This window comes from Gekko japonicus, unplaced genomic scaffold (genome assembly GCF_001447785.1).
Source record: "Gekko japonicus isolate JY-2015 unplaced genomic scaffold, Gekko_japonicus_V1.1 scaffold198, whole genome shotgun sequence".
In the NCBI taxonomy this organism is placed as follows: Eukaryota; Metazoa; Chordata; class Lepidosauria; order Squamata; family Gekkonidae; genus Gekko; species Gekko japonicus.
The window spans coordinates 366,821-378,595 of NW_015161409.1; the positions used below are offsets into that span (position 1 = coordinate 366,821).

General features: G+C 42.5%; 1 protein-coding gene across 1 annotated transcript in view; it reads right to left on the minus strand.

Moving 5' to 3' along the window:
* Positions 1–673: 673 nt before the first annotated feature.
* TTC8 (tetratricopeptide repeat domain 8) overlaps positions 674–11,775 on the minus strand; it is a 70,058-nt gene continuing 58,956 nt past the window's right edge. Inside the window, exons 13-15 of the mRNA XM_015426598.1 lie at positions 8,625–8,747; positions 3,558–3,641; positions 674–2,794 (exon numbers count right to left, since the gene is read on the minus strand). Of these exons, the coding sequence (XP_015282084.1) occupies positions 2,678–2,794; positions 3,558–3,641; positions 8,625–8,747 (324 nt within the window). The 3' untranslated portion in view covers positions 674–2,677. The remainder of the gene's footprint in view (positions 2,795–3,557; positions 3,642–8,624; positions 8,748–11,775) is intronic.

The following is an 11,775-nucleotide window of genomic DNA, read 5'->3' on the forward strand; positions in this document are numbered from 1 at the left end:
CCTCTCTTCTTGCTCTGTTTCCTGGGAAGAAGAACATCTTTTTCCTCTTGCACCAGTTCTTATATTCCCCAGCCTTCTTCTTCCCTATTGGTCAAAATCAGCACCAAAACTCCCCAAGGCCTTCTGGCGTTTGTAGGCCCAGCCTCCCCTACTGCTAGCCAGGCTCCTTGGGCCTAGTAGGCCTCTGGTGGCACAGCCCAGATCATGACAAGCAGTTATACCACAGCTTTCTCTTTACTCCTCTCCCCAGTTAGTCAGCCAGTTATTAAAATTAAGTACAACCCTCCCCCCACAAGACATTCACCTCAAAATTCACCAAAAGTAATGCTTTGAATTGAAATGTGTTTGCAAAAATGTAGGTGCATGCGTGCTACCAAGCTGCTCATGAGCTGACATATACCACACAGCCCAATGAGGCTGGGCTCCTATTGCCATAATACTGAACCAATTCTACCAACTTCACTGGGACTTTGAGAACATGCATGAGTCTGGGTTGGCCACATTTTCTGTGAGAATAAACTTTAAGTAGTTCTTCCATTTTCATGACATGTTTTAAAAGAGACAAGAAAGTCATAAAGTGATAATTCACTAAAATTTATTATAAATTGCCTTTAAAATTCAGGTATACATAACAGCAAGTTAGGTTTGAATGAAATTGTTACAGAACCCTGAAAAGTATTAAATTATTATGAAGCAATTTATACTAAACCTGAAACAATGTGAAAAAGTCCTTCTCTGTCTGTATGAACCTGATGGGTATGGGGCTACCCATCTGCAAGTCAGAGAACCTACCAAACAGTACCAACACAGTGAGAACTATTGCCTGTGCCTTCTGCCCTGTTTTTTGTCATTCACTCTCCCTTCACATCTGATTGGGGACAAAATGAAAGTCCCACTTTCATCAGTAGATGGGATGGGGGGAAGGAAGGGTAAGTAATTAGACCCCAGAAGGGAAATCACTGAGAAACATAGTGGTGCTGACCTCTCCTGGTATGTTGGCACTGGTAAAAAAGGTAGATTCTCTCCAGGTTGCCATCTGCTACTCCTGCTGGGACAATCACCTATATGAGGCAATACTATTTAAACAGGAATTTCATACACTTGCTGTAAAACTGGACATTTTCTTCAGAGTTACACACATTCTGTTGCTACTTTAAAACCAAAGTACACTTTCAGTAGTCTGTCCATTTCTGTTAACAGGCCTATTCTTCACCTCTATCATTAGTTTGTCAACTACAGCCACATTTTTTTTTCTGGGAATGTCTCCAGGTGCTTTCATTGGAGTGTTTATTGATTTTTGGAAGGAAGACAGAGCTACCTGTATTATATCCAAAACATCTTAGGGTTCTTCTACCCATTTTCCTGGGTTTTTCATTACCAGATCCTTCTATGGAAGTTTTTCTAATGCAAAGACACCATTTCCTCATCTGAAACACTAAGCAAACGTAGGAAAATGATACAGCATAAAATGACGTGATCTGTGGCCTAGTTCCATCGGACAAAGCCAAATTTATGGGATAGTCACCGTAAGAGTTGGGGGGAGTGGCTGCCTTCAGTGGCTGCCATTCTAGGAGAAAATCCAGAAACTGCTTGTGTAGGCGATGGAGGAAAGTATAGCATCCAGCAAACTTTTAGCAGTATCAGCTGTCCAAAATATCTAGCCTATAGTACCAAAATGTCTCTATCTTCAGACTTCTTAAGCCTATGCAATGGAAGCCACAGCCTGTTTACTTCCTAACTTCTGTGAGTTCCTAACCTTGGCCAAGTCAAGGAAGAGAGGTATTAATAGCCACCCTCACTCCCTGCTACATCTCCCTTTCTTTCTCAAAGACAACTGCCCTGATGGAAACACCCAGGTTTAAATAGCATTTCTTTGCACATCCTATAATTCTTAGGTTTCTTCCTCTTGTGGAATAAAGATCCAGCTTTCATGCTCTCTGCTTGGCTCTTATGCTTTAAGTGCAGGTAAAACAAAACAGTTGTTGTTTCGTAGGTGTCAATCAGGATTCTCACTGCATGGCCTAGGTTGGCCTCTGGAGCACCACCCCTTGTGGAAAGATAAAGGTGCACATCAGTGTAGACTTTAAGGGTCAGACGGATAAGTATGCACATGCATCTCCAAAGCCACTGAATGGACACACCTTTAGCATCTTACACCATCAATGTCCTTCCTAATTATGGGCTTCATGCCAATGGATGCTTTCATGCATGCTCAATATTGCACTCTCAGTCCACTTTCAATGCACTTTAGTGATCATTTGCAAGTGGATTTTGCCATTTCACACAGTAAAATCAAGTTGCAAAGTAGACTGAAGGTGCATTGTTCAGTGTGTGTGTGACAGCGCCCACTATGCTGCAACATGAACTGTTTGACAATTCACCTCTGAACTCATTAAATGACAAAACTGTGCAACACATCACTATCATCAGGCAGTGAATAAAAGAAAAAGCACTTCCTTGGGAAAAATATTAAGCAGAAGAGTCTCTAGTTTAGCTTATGGAAACAGCATTTCCCCAGCTGGAGGGAGTAAAAAAGCTTCAGCCTGCCTCTGGCCAACACAGTTGATGCTCCACTATGAAATAAAATATTCTAAAGTACTAACTTTTCTTCTTTGTAAATCTGTATAAATTAGCAGATTTGAAGAAAATCAAGTTATGACATTTCCCAAGAGTGGCATCAAAGCCTGGCAAAGTGCTGCTTTAACTGAGTGATGAGTTGCTTCGTGTCCACATGTTCTGGAAATGCTGCTTCGGACTTCTGGGCAGCTATGTAACTTCTTTGGAGATCTCCAACCTACAAGAAAGGTGTGTGGGATTGAAAGACGTGCCTTTATTTGACTGCCCCCCATTTGACTACTCTCCCCCAACCCCAGTCAGTTTAATTATTATGTTCCATTTTAACAAATATATCCTATTATACAGGGCTATGTCTGGTCTTTAATTTGTTTTAATGTACAAGTCAAGAATGTGTCTCTCCCTTAGTGAAATCAATACAATTTTAAAAAAGCTTAACTGAGCTAAGATCATTCTCTTACAGGATTGCTACAGACAAGGTTTCTTTATGTGTGACTTTGATTTGCTTTGGAAAAAACTATGCAACTGCAAAGCAGATTGCATGTTTTGTGGACATGACCCAGGGATATGACTTGTCCCATTTATTTCCACAAGACCTTAACAAGAGAGTTTTTCAAGCGCTTAGCTTGTATACTGTAATCAGTAGGACTTAATGGTGCCTATGTTGGGTTGGACTGTGTCCAGGACATGAATATTCCATGACCAATTTTTAAACAGGTAACAAAACAGAAGGTACAGTTCAAAGAAAATGACTTTTTGGAACCCACTTTTTGGAACCAACTGCAAACAAAAGCTGCAGTTCCCATGTTTTAGCACACCCACAGTAATCCATGCAGAAATTCCCTTAATAATGCAGAGAAAAGGCATGATGCTCGCTAAGTGGCCTTGAGCCAAAAAAGAAAAGCAGGATATAAACATTTTAAATAAATATGCTTATTTCTGTTGGATTCAACAGACAACAAAAAAGTCAGCTACAGCATTACCTTATCAGACAGCACAGCAATGTTGAAGTGTGGCTCGTACATATGAGGTGCTAACGATGATGCTGTCTGCAGAAACAGTCGTGCCTAAATAACAAATAACATACCAACACTTGACTTGTGCATTTGTATGAGGCAAGAGTCAGTGCTCCTCTGTATTCTATGTCTATACAGCAACAAGAGTCACAAAGACTGTTCAAGCCTTCAAAATGTGCAGATGCTGTACATATATAGAGGAAAGCAGGGTCACACCTGCTGGCCTCATCCAGCATTCCCAATTGTGTAGCGGAGTCTAACGGCACATAAAAGCGTATGAGAGTAGGGGCTCCCTGCAGATATTGACCTGTAGATGGGTTGTAGCAAGTGGCAGTGGGCATAATGCTGTACATGTGTTCAGCATTAGGCAGCTTTGAATTCCTGAACTGGCCCATGGTTGGCGGCAGATTTTGCAATTCACTGTGACCGAAGCAAACAGGACTTCTCTGAAAGCCAGCAGGGCAAGACTGAACTCTGAGTCAGGCTGTATTATGTACTGAATACAAGCAGTCTTTGTTTTCCCACGAGGACAACAAAAGGCCTTTTATCTAAGTTCTCTATGAGATCAAGCATACTATATAAAAGCTGGGGGTCTTGAGAGATCACTACTGGGATCACTAGCTGAGGAACTCTTCCCCCTTCCCATACACACATCATATTGCGCAGGCCTGCTGAGCTCCAGGGCTGGATCAGTCACCGCTCACCTACCTTGAACTTCCGTAGTTCAGTGCTGTAGTGCAATTGCTCTGTTGCGCTTTCTGCTGACAGGCAGATGCCCAGATAGCCCTGTATCTGAGCTGTACAGCACGGGTGTGTGTATATGTGCATACATGCATTTTTAGAGGCTACTTTATTTCGGGAGGGGGGGTTGTATGTGTGTGTGGGGGGGTAAGATTACATACATCTCTCCCTGTAGTGTGGCTTTAGCCCAATGCCATTTCAGTAACTGATCTCCCACTGCCTTGTAACCTGCTTTAAAAAGCCCATATAGTTCTACCTTATCCCTATATACAATCTATTTTAATAAATGCAGAGCTTTTGACAAAATCTGTAACAAAATGCAAAGACTAGTTTCCAAACTAGGGACTATTAAAGGTCTATCACAACATATGCATTGACACGTATACAATGAAACACACTCCAAAACTGAGGAGCCATTTCTAACATTCCAAAATCCTGAGCTGGAAAACGTGCAAATGGAAATGTCTGTACTATTGTGCTCCCCCCCCACCATCCTTTTCTCCTCCCAGCTCTGTTCCTGCAGGATGGCAAGGGATTAGAATTGACAAGTGTTCTGTTCTTTGAAGTGCTTGGAGAGCAGAATTCTTATCTCAGTTTTCCCTGGAGGCTCACAACAAATGGATTGTCAGAGAAGAGCCTGACAAATGACAAGCTGGACATATTTGCAGCCTTAAACCCATTTCACTTAACACTCATTTGCACAGTCTAAGAATTAGGGTAAAGACCACTGCAGTTCTGTTCTAGAGAAGCCAAAAGAATTTTTTTTGTTTTTGTTTTTAATCACCATTGAAAATAAGGGGCTCTGTAGAAAAATAAGCATATTTTTTCTTAATTTCCTTGGTACTAAGGTACATTGTTATTGTATATTGTTTATACAGCACCATCAATGTGCATGTCCTACTACAGAGTACATGAAGACAGGTCCCTGCTCCAAGGCATTTATAATCTAAAACTGGATGTACAGGAGACAACAAATAGAGGTGAGCGGGGTGGAGATGAACAGGGGGGGGGAATGTGTTCATTCCAGTAATACATTCTTTTGAAAAACCATCTGAAGGAAGTGAACACATGTTCACTTAGGGGTTTGGAAACTAAGCCTTTTGAAGAAAGGCTGTGGAAATTGGGAATGTTTAGCCTGGAGAAGGGGGGGGGATAAGATTTTTAAGTGTTTGAAAAGCTGTCATTCTGAGGAGGATAGGGTGCCATTTCAGTTGGCGGTGGAGGATAGGACTCATAATAATGGGTTTAAAATATGGGTAGGGAGATATCAGTGGGATATTAGGAAAAACATTTTAACAATAAGGGCAGTTCAGCATTGGAATCAATTGCTCAGGGATGTTGTAGGTTCTCCCTCCTTGGACATCTTTAAACAGAGATTGGACATTTATTTCCCAGGGATACTTAGCGACACCCCTGCATGCTGCAGGGGGCTGGACTGGATGATCTTTAAGTCTCTTCCATCTTTTAAATCCTGTTCTAATTCTATGTACACATGAAGGTGCTTTACAGTAAGTCAGACCACTGGCCTATCAAGGTCAGTACAGCGTACCCTGACTGGCAGCAGCTCTCCAGGAACCTAGGCTGAGATCTTTCACATCACCTGTTATCAGATCCTTTCAATGGAAATGCCAGGGACTGAACCAAGGACTCTCTGCATGCTCTACCATTAATCCACAGCCTTTCCTTCAGCCAAAAGAAGTTGCATTACTCTGCTGTCCTGGGAGGCATAAGGGGCACAGTCATTTGAAGAAGTGGGAGATTTTAGGACAGCTGAAGGTTGAGACAAAGGAGTGAAGGTACTTTAAGGGTATACTAGGATAGGAGGGAAGGGAGAGCAAGGCAAGAGACGGCTCTGAAAGTAAGGCTGAGGAGTTAGAGCTACATCCATGAACAGACTGACAGGGACTTATTGAACCGGGTCACAGGATCAGAACAAAAGGGCTGAATGCTTTTGGAGTCAAAGTGCTGAGAAGAGAAGGGGTACAAAGTGCAACCATGGCACAGCAGAGGGGAGAAAGGTCACAGCAGCCAAAACAAGATGATCACAGCATAAACCAGAATTTATTAGTGAGCAAGCAGAGAGGAAAAGTTCATTTTCAGTTTTGGAAAGGGAAAAGTAACACAAACGAGGGATGGACTAACAGCAGGGAGTGAAAGAGGGAAGAGAAATATAAATTCAAGGATTTGGACTGCAAGGTAGGTGGTGATGCTGTCAGTGGAAATTTAGAGAGGCTGAAGAGAAGAAGCCTTGGGAGAGAAAAGAAGTCAGAATTTCAGTCTTGGGTATGCGAAGATTGTGATCCAGCTGGAAATATCTAACAGGCAACTGGAGATGCAGGGAGAAAGTTTGGGGGCAGAAGGGTAGAGGTGGGTGCTATCAGCTATAGGTGGTGCTGAAAGAGATAAAAGTTGACAAGATCATCCAAAGACTGATACTCAATGCAAGAAGACTGGGACCTATTCTGAGAAGGCCCCAGAAGATAGAAGAAAAGTAGAGGATGTGCTGCCCTCTGTGGAAACACTGAATGAGTCACGGAAAGTTGCAGGGCCAGTCCCTGGAATCACCTGATAAAGTATGTGTGTTGATAAAGATATTTTCTGCTGTGTTGGGAAAGACCTTTCTTTCCCAGAATCCTTGAAGAAGTATAGCCAAATCTGACAATACTGAGTTAGATGGATCAATGGTATAAATGAGCTTTAAGTAAGGAAGGTTTCCTTCTCATGGTTCCATACTAAACCTCATGTGGCAAAAACATGCAGGCAGCCCCTGAAGTCACCATAATATTATATATAATTGAAAAAGGAGGCTTGAATGGAAGTAATAACCATTTTTTCAACAAGTCACGTCTGCTCTCGCTGTGTTGTTATAGATAACATACATTAAGCTCCAAATGAAGCCTAAGTATATGCCAATTGAATACGACTCTGTAAGGAAAGCTGATCATCATCTGTCACGACAGAGAGTGGTGCAGGAGTGCATTTGAATGTTGCCATAGTAATTGCTGGAATATTTATTACGGTAGCCCTGAAAGTAACTTGCTGCTTAGAAACAGAGATTTAAATAAGGACTTATGCTATACTGTAATTCATCAGCAGGCACTCTAAATCCACCAAAGCACTTTCACTATCCATTTCAAAATCCTCATTAAATCTTGCTCACTGCAAACCAAATTATGAGGCAGAAGCACTAATACAGCTGACATTTTTAGAAATGTGCGTACAATCAAAGCAACGGCAGAGATTTTCAGTTCTTTATTTGGTTTGGCCAGGGATGACCGAAATATTTAATATTGCTACCCCTAAGAGTTCTTTTTTTATGCCTTACACAGTGCTCTCTCCTTAAAAATGTGACCTTTGCTTGGGGTTTCTACTTCTCAAAAGCTCAGTTCAAACAGCACATGAAACCATGGTTCATTTAAACTAACTATGGTTAGTGTGGTTGTCTGAGCTCAGGCCACTCCATTGCCTATTGTTAGTTAGGGTTTATCAAGCCAGGATCTGAAGTGGGTTTATTAGCCATAATCAGTCTTAAATATGGTTTCTTGTGATGTCTGAATGCAGACACCCTAGCTTAATTCTGGCCTCTTCTCAAACCACAGAGAGAAGGCAATGAAACCAGCTCTTGCCAAGACAAACTAACGTTTGAATAACTGTTTGTGAACTGGATCTTGGTTTCACAAATTAACAATAGTTAAAATAAACCATGGGTTCAGGTTATGCCTGAATCAAGCCTAAAAGCTGATCACTAGGAACACTTAGAAGTCCAGTACAAAAACTGAAATGCCTATTCCAGGCCAAGTATTTATATTCCAACAAGAATCCCCAACTCTTTGTAAGCTAAACAATATAAATGACAGCATCTCATTCCAACACAGAAGTCTCTTCACTTTTGTGTGCAACAGATCCCATGCCATTTCTACTTTTCATTTCTACCAACCAGAAATTTCTAATGTAATTGCTTTCTTTTATGTAGACCATCTTCATCTATAAATTTAGTTTTTTCATCCATGACTCCTTGAAATCCTTAAACAATTTTTGCTATAACAATGCTAGTCAGGCTCTGGGTGTGAGATCAGGTGGCAGTTTGAGCATTCCAGATCTGGTAAAGTAAAGGTAAAGGTTCCCTTGCTCGAAAGCCAGTTGAGTCAGGGCAGGAAATCTCAATGGTGCCTAAAATCAGTGTGTCACATTCTCTTCCAGAACTCCCAGCTAACCTCCTTTAACCAAAAAGTCCCCTGAAACTAATACATAAGCTACAACTGCTCCTGCTTCCCTTCGAAATTTAACACCAACCTGCTCTATGCGGCCTTTTTGCATTTCCAGCACAGCCAAGTTGTTGTAAGCTTCTGCATGGTCATTGTTGTTTGTCAAGGCCAGCTTGAAACACTGGAAAGCCAAGCTTGTATCCCCTATTCCCTGAGGAGGAAAAGCCAAAAATATACATGACAGAGTTGATATAAAGCCAGTCACCAATACTCTGTTTGCTCTGCCATCATACTGTCACACTGGAGTGTGACCAAGAAATAGAACTAAGAATGAGGCTATGTGGATAGCAGCAGGTTCATTTCCTGATGGCTTGTGGTGACATCATCAGTAGGGAAGAGAATTTACCACCTTCCCAACAGTGATGTCCTCAAGTGTATCCCTTTACTTTCTTGCCTAAGTGAATGGATGCCATTTGGGGTGGGTGGGGGGTGTAACTTGTCCTAGATTATGACAGAGAACAGGAAAGTGCTGCTCCTAGTGACGGAGAAACTTGCCTGCTAGCATTGCGAATGGGTGGCTCATTGTCACAAAGTGACACTGGAGGGATGGGGGAGGATGCCATGTGCTCGTAAGAACCCTTTCAAATACAACACACACACCCCACCCACATACAGTTTGGTGTAGTGGTTAAGTGCGCGGACTCTAATCTGGGAGAACCGGGTTTGATTCCCCACTCCTCCACTTGCGCCTGGCTGGATGACCTTGGGAAAGCCGTAGTTCTTGAAAAAGAGCCGTTTCTGTCAAGAGCCCTCTCAGCCCCACCTACCTCACAGGGTGTCTGTTGTGGGGAGGGGAAGGGAAAGAAGTTTGTAAGCCGCTCTGAGACTCCTTTGGGTAGTGAAGGGCGGGGTATAAATCCAATCTCTTCTTCTTCTTCTACACATACCTTCATTCCCCAACATAACATGCATTTTGCAAGAATAGAATAAATTTCAAGTTGGTTTTGTGGTCCTCCATCTCTTTTTAAAAAATATATGTGTATTATAAAAACAGAATAAGAGTAAAGGATGCAGAAAGAAAAAAGGGGGGGTTATACAACATAATTATGCATATCAAGTATAACAGAATATATGGAACAGAAGATATTTCTCTCCAACAACCTCTTCATTATACTTACTTCTGTTGGAGTACACTTATATTCAATCTTAAATTTCAAACTTCATAACTATGTCTGTTTTGCAACTACATCATTGATTTCGTATTATTACAATCAACACCATCTCTGTAACGGCCATGTCTACCCAGGCAGGAAAGACGATCACAGAAGAGGCAGAAAGGGGGAGGTAACTGGCTGTGTTTAGGGAACCTGTGACCTAAAACCCCTTAGAAATATCGGGGGGGAAACAAGTATTCAAGCCTGGGCACAACGAGAGGTGCGAGTTTTGGGGGCAAGAGCCAAAGAGCTCTTGGCTCTTAATCCATGGTTCAAGTCTATGGCCCAGAGTAAGATGACCTAGGGGACCCATAACTAGCCCAGGAGTTGGTTGCATTGTGTAATTGCTGTTGCGCTTTTTTGTTTATACTATATTTTTGTGTTTCTTTGCAAGCCACTTTGAGTCCGCAGTGAGGGGAAAGCTGAGATAGAAAGTCTTAAATAAATATATATAAATAAATAAAATTACATCACAGGAAACTCTTTCTGTATAACATCAGGAGCTACTAAGCCCAGAGTGTTCTCCATATATATCTGCATGCTTATTCTTACACAAATACTTATGGAAATATGGCCATTTGATTTGAATATAACTGTACTGGTTTCCACTTGTGTTTCATATATTTTAATTCGTAATGAGGCTAATGTTGGGCTTAAATGTCTTTAATCATTTATCAATAAATACATAAATTTTGATAATATTTAAATTTTATATCTATATCTACATCTATCCTATATTATAATCCTGTTTTGGGGTGGCAAGATTCTATGCTCTCCCTCAGCCATTGGCCTGTCAGCTGCCACTCAAGAGTACTAGAGTGCCATTGGCCGAGTGCTGGTTCTGCTTCTCTTCCCCGCCCACTCCCCCTTCAGCCACTGTGCCCTGTCAGAATTACTGGCAAATGGCTTTCTCTCTTGACAAAGACACTTTTCCTGTGTGGGACTAACTCTTCCCTCAGTGGCTGTTGGTAGGTGTTTGTAAGATGGCTGTGGTTCTTTATTTAAAATGTTCCCCCATAAAGTTTGATTGAGCTGTAGTTCCAGAGAGGGGCCTGCAGGGGTATCACTCACTGGGTTGAATGGGGCTTCCTCATCTGCTGGCCTACAGTTCCCAGGTGCCCCAAGGCCAAAAAGTGTGGGAAAACAGGGACTGTCCCAAGGCAGTTTTTGTCTCTGGGAGTGGCAGAAATTCAGCCACTCCACAGTCGGCTGGGCTGAGGAATGAATGGAAGTTTCCCTGTGCTCTTGACCAAAAGAGAGAGGCCCACAACATCCAGAGGTAGAGAGTATTGTGTGTACGTAAAGAGGATTGTGTTTAACCCCTGTTGATTTATGTCCTGTTGGTTCATAGTGTGTGCTTACTCCTACAGTGTGTGTGTGCTCCGTAACTGTGTAAATAGTTAAATAAATTCTTTAATTTGGGCTAATAATCTGTGTTGTGCTCTGACCACATAGTGTCCCCTGCTCTGCACAATACCAAAGGAAGGGGGTAGTCCAGGGAAGCAAGGAAAGACCCTTGGGTTGCCAACTTTCCAGGGATTCCCCAAAGATTGGGGAGTCCATCTCCAAATAGGGAGATTCGGCCAGAGGGGTCTCACTGTCCCTCTAAAAAGGCAGCAACGAGTCCGTGAGTGGTGGCAGCGAACGTAAGGAGTGAGATACACCCACGGGACGAGGGTGGGAGACAAACAGCAGAGTTGTAAACTGGAGCCCATTTCGCCATGGTAGGCAACCAAGCTTGGTTCACACAAAGGAAGGAAACCCTTTGCAGGCCTTTGTGAGGAACTCATTGGTGCCAGTCCTGACTAGAGTTGCCAGCTCCAGGTAGGGAGATTCCTGGAGATTTTCTGGTAGAGTCTATGGGAGCCAGAGCTTGGGGAGCGGAGAGGCCTCAGCTGAACAGAATGCCATACAGCCCACCTTCCAAAGCAGTTATTTTCTCTGGGGGGGAGAGAGATCTGTTGTCTGGAGTTTAGTTGTGATACCTGGTGATCTTCAGGCTCCACCTGGAGGTTGGCTGCCCTA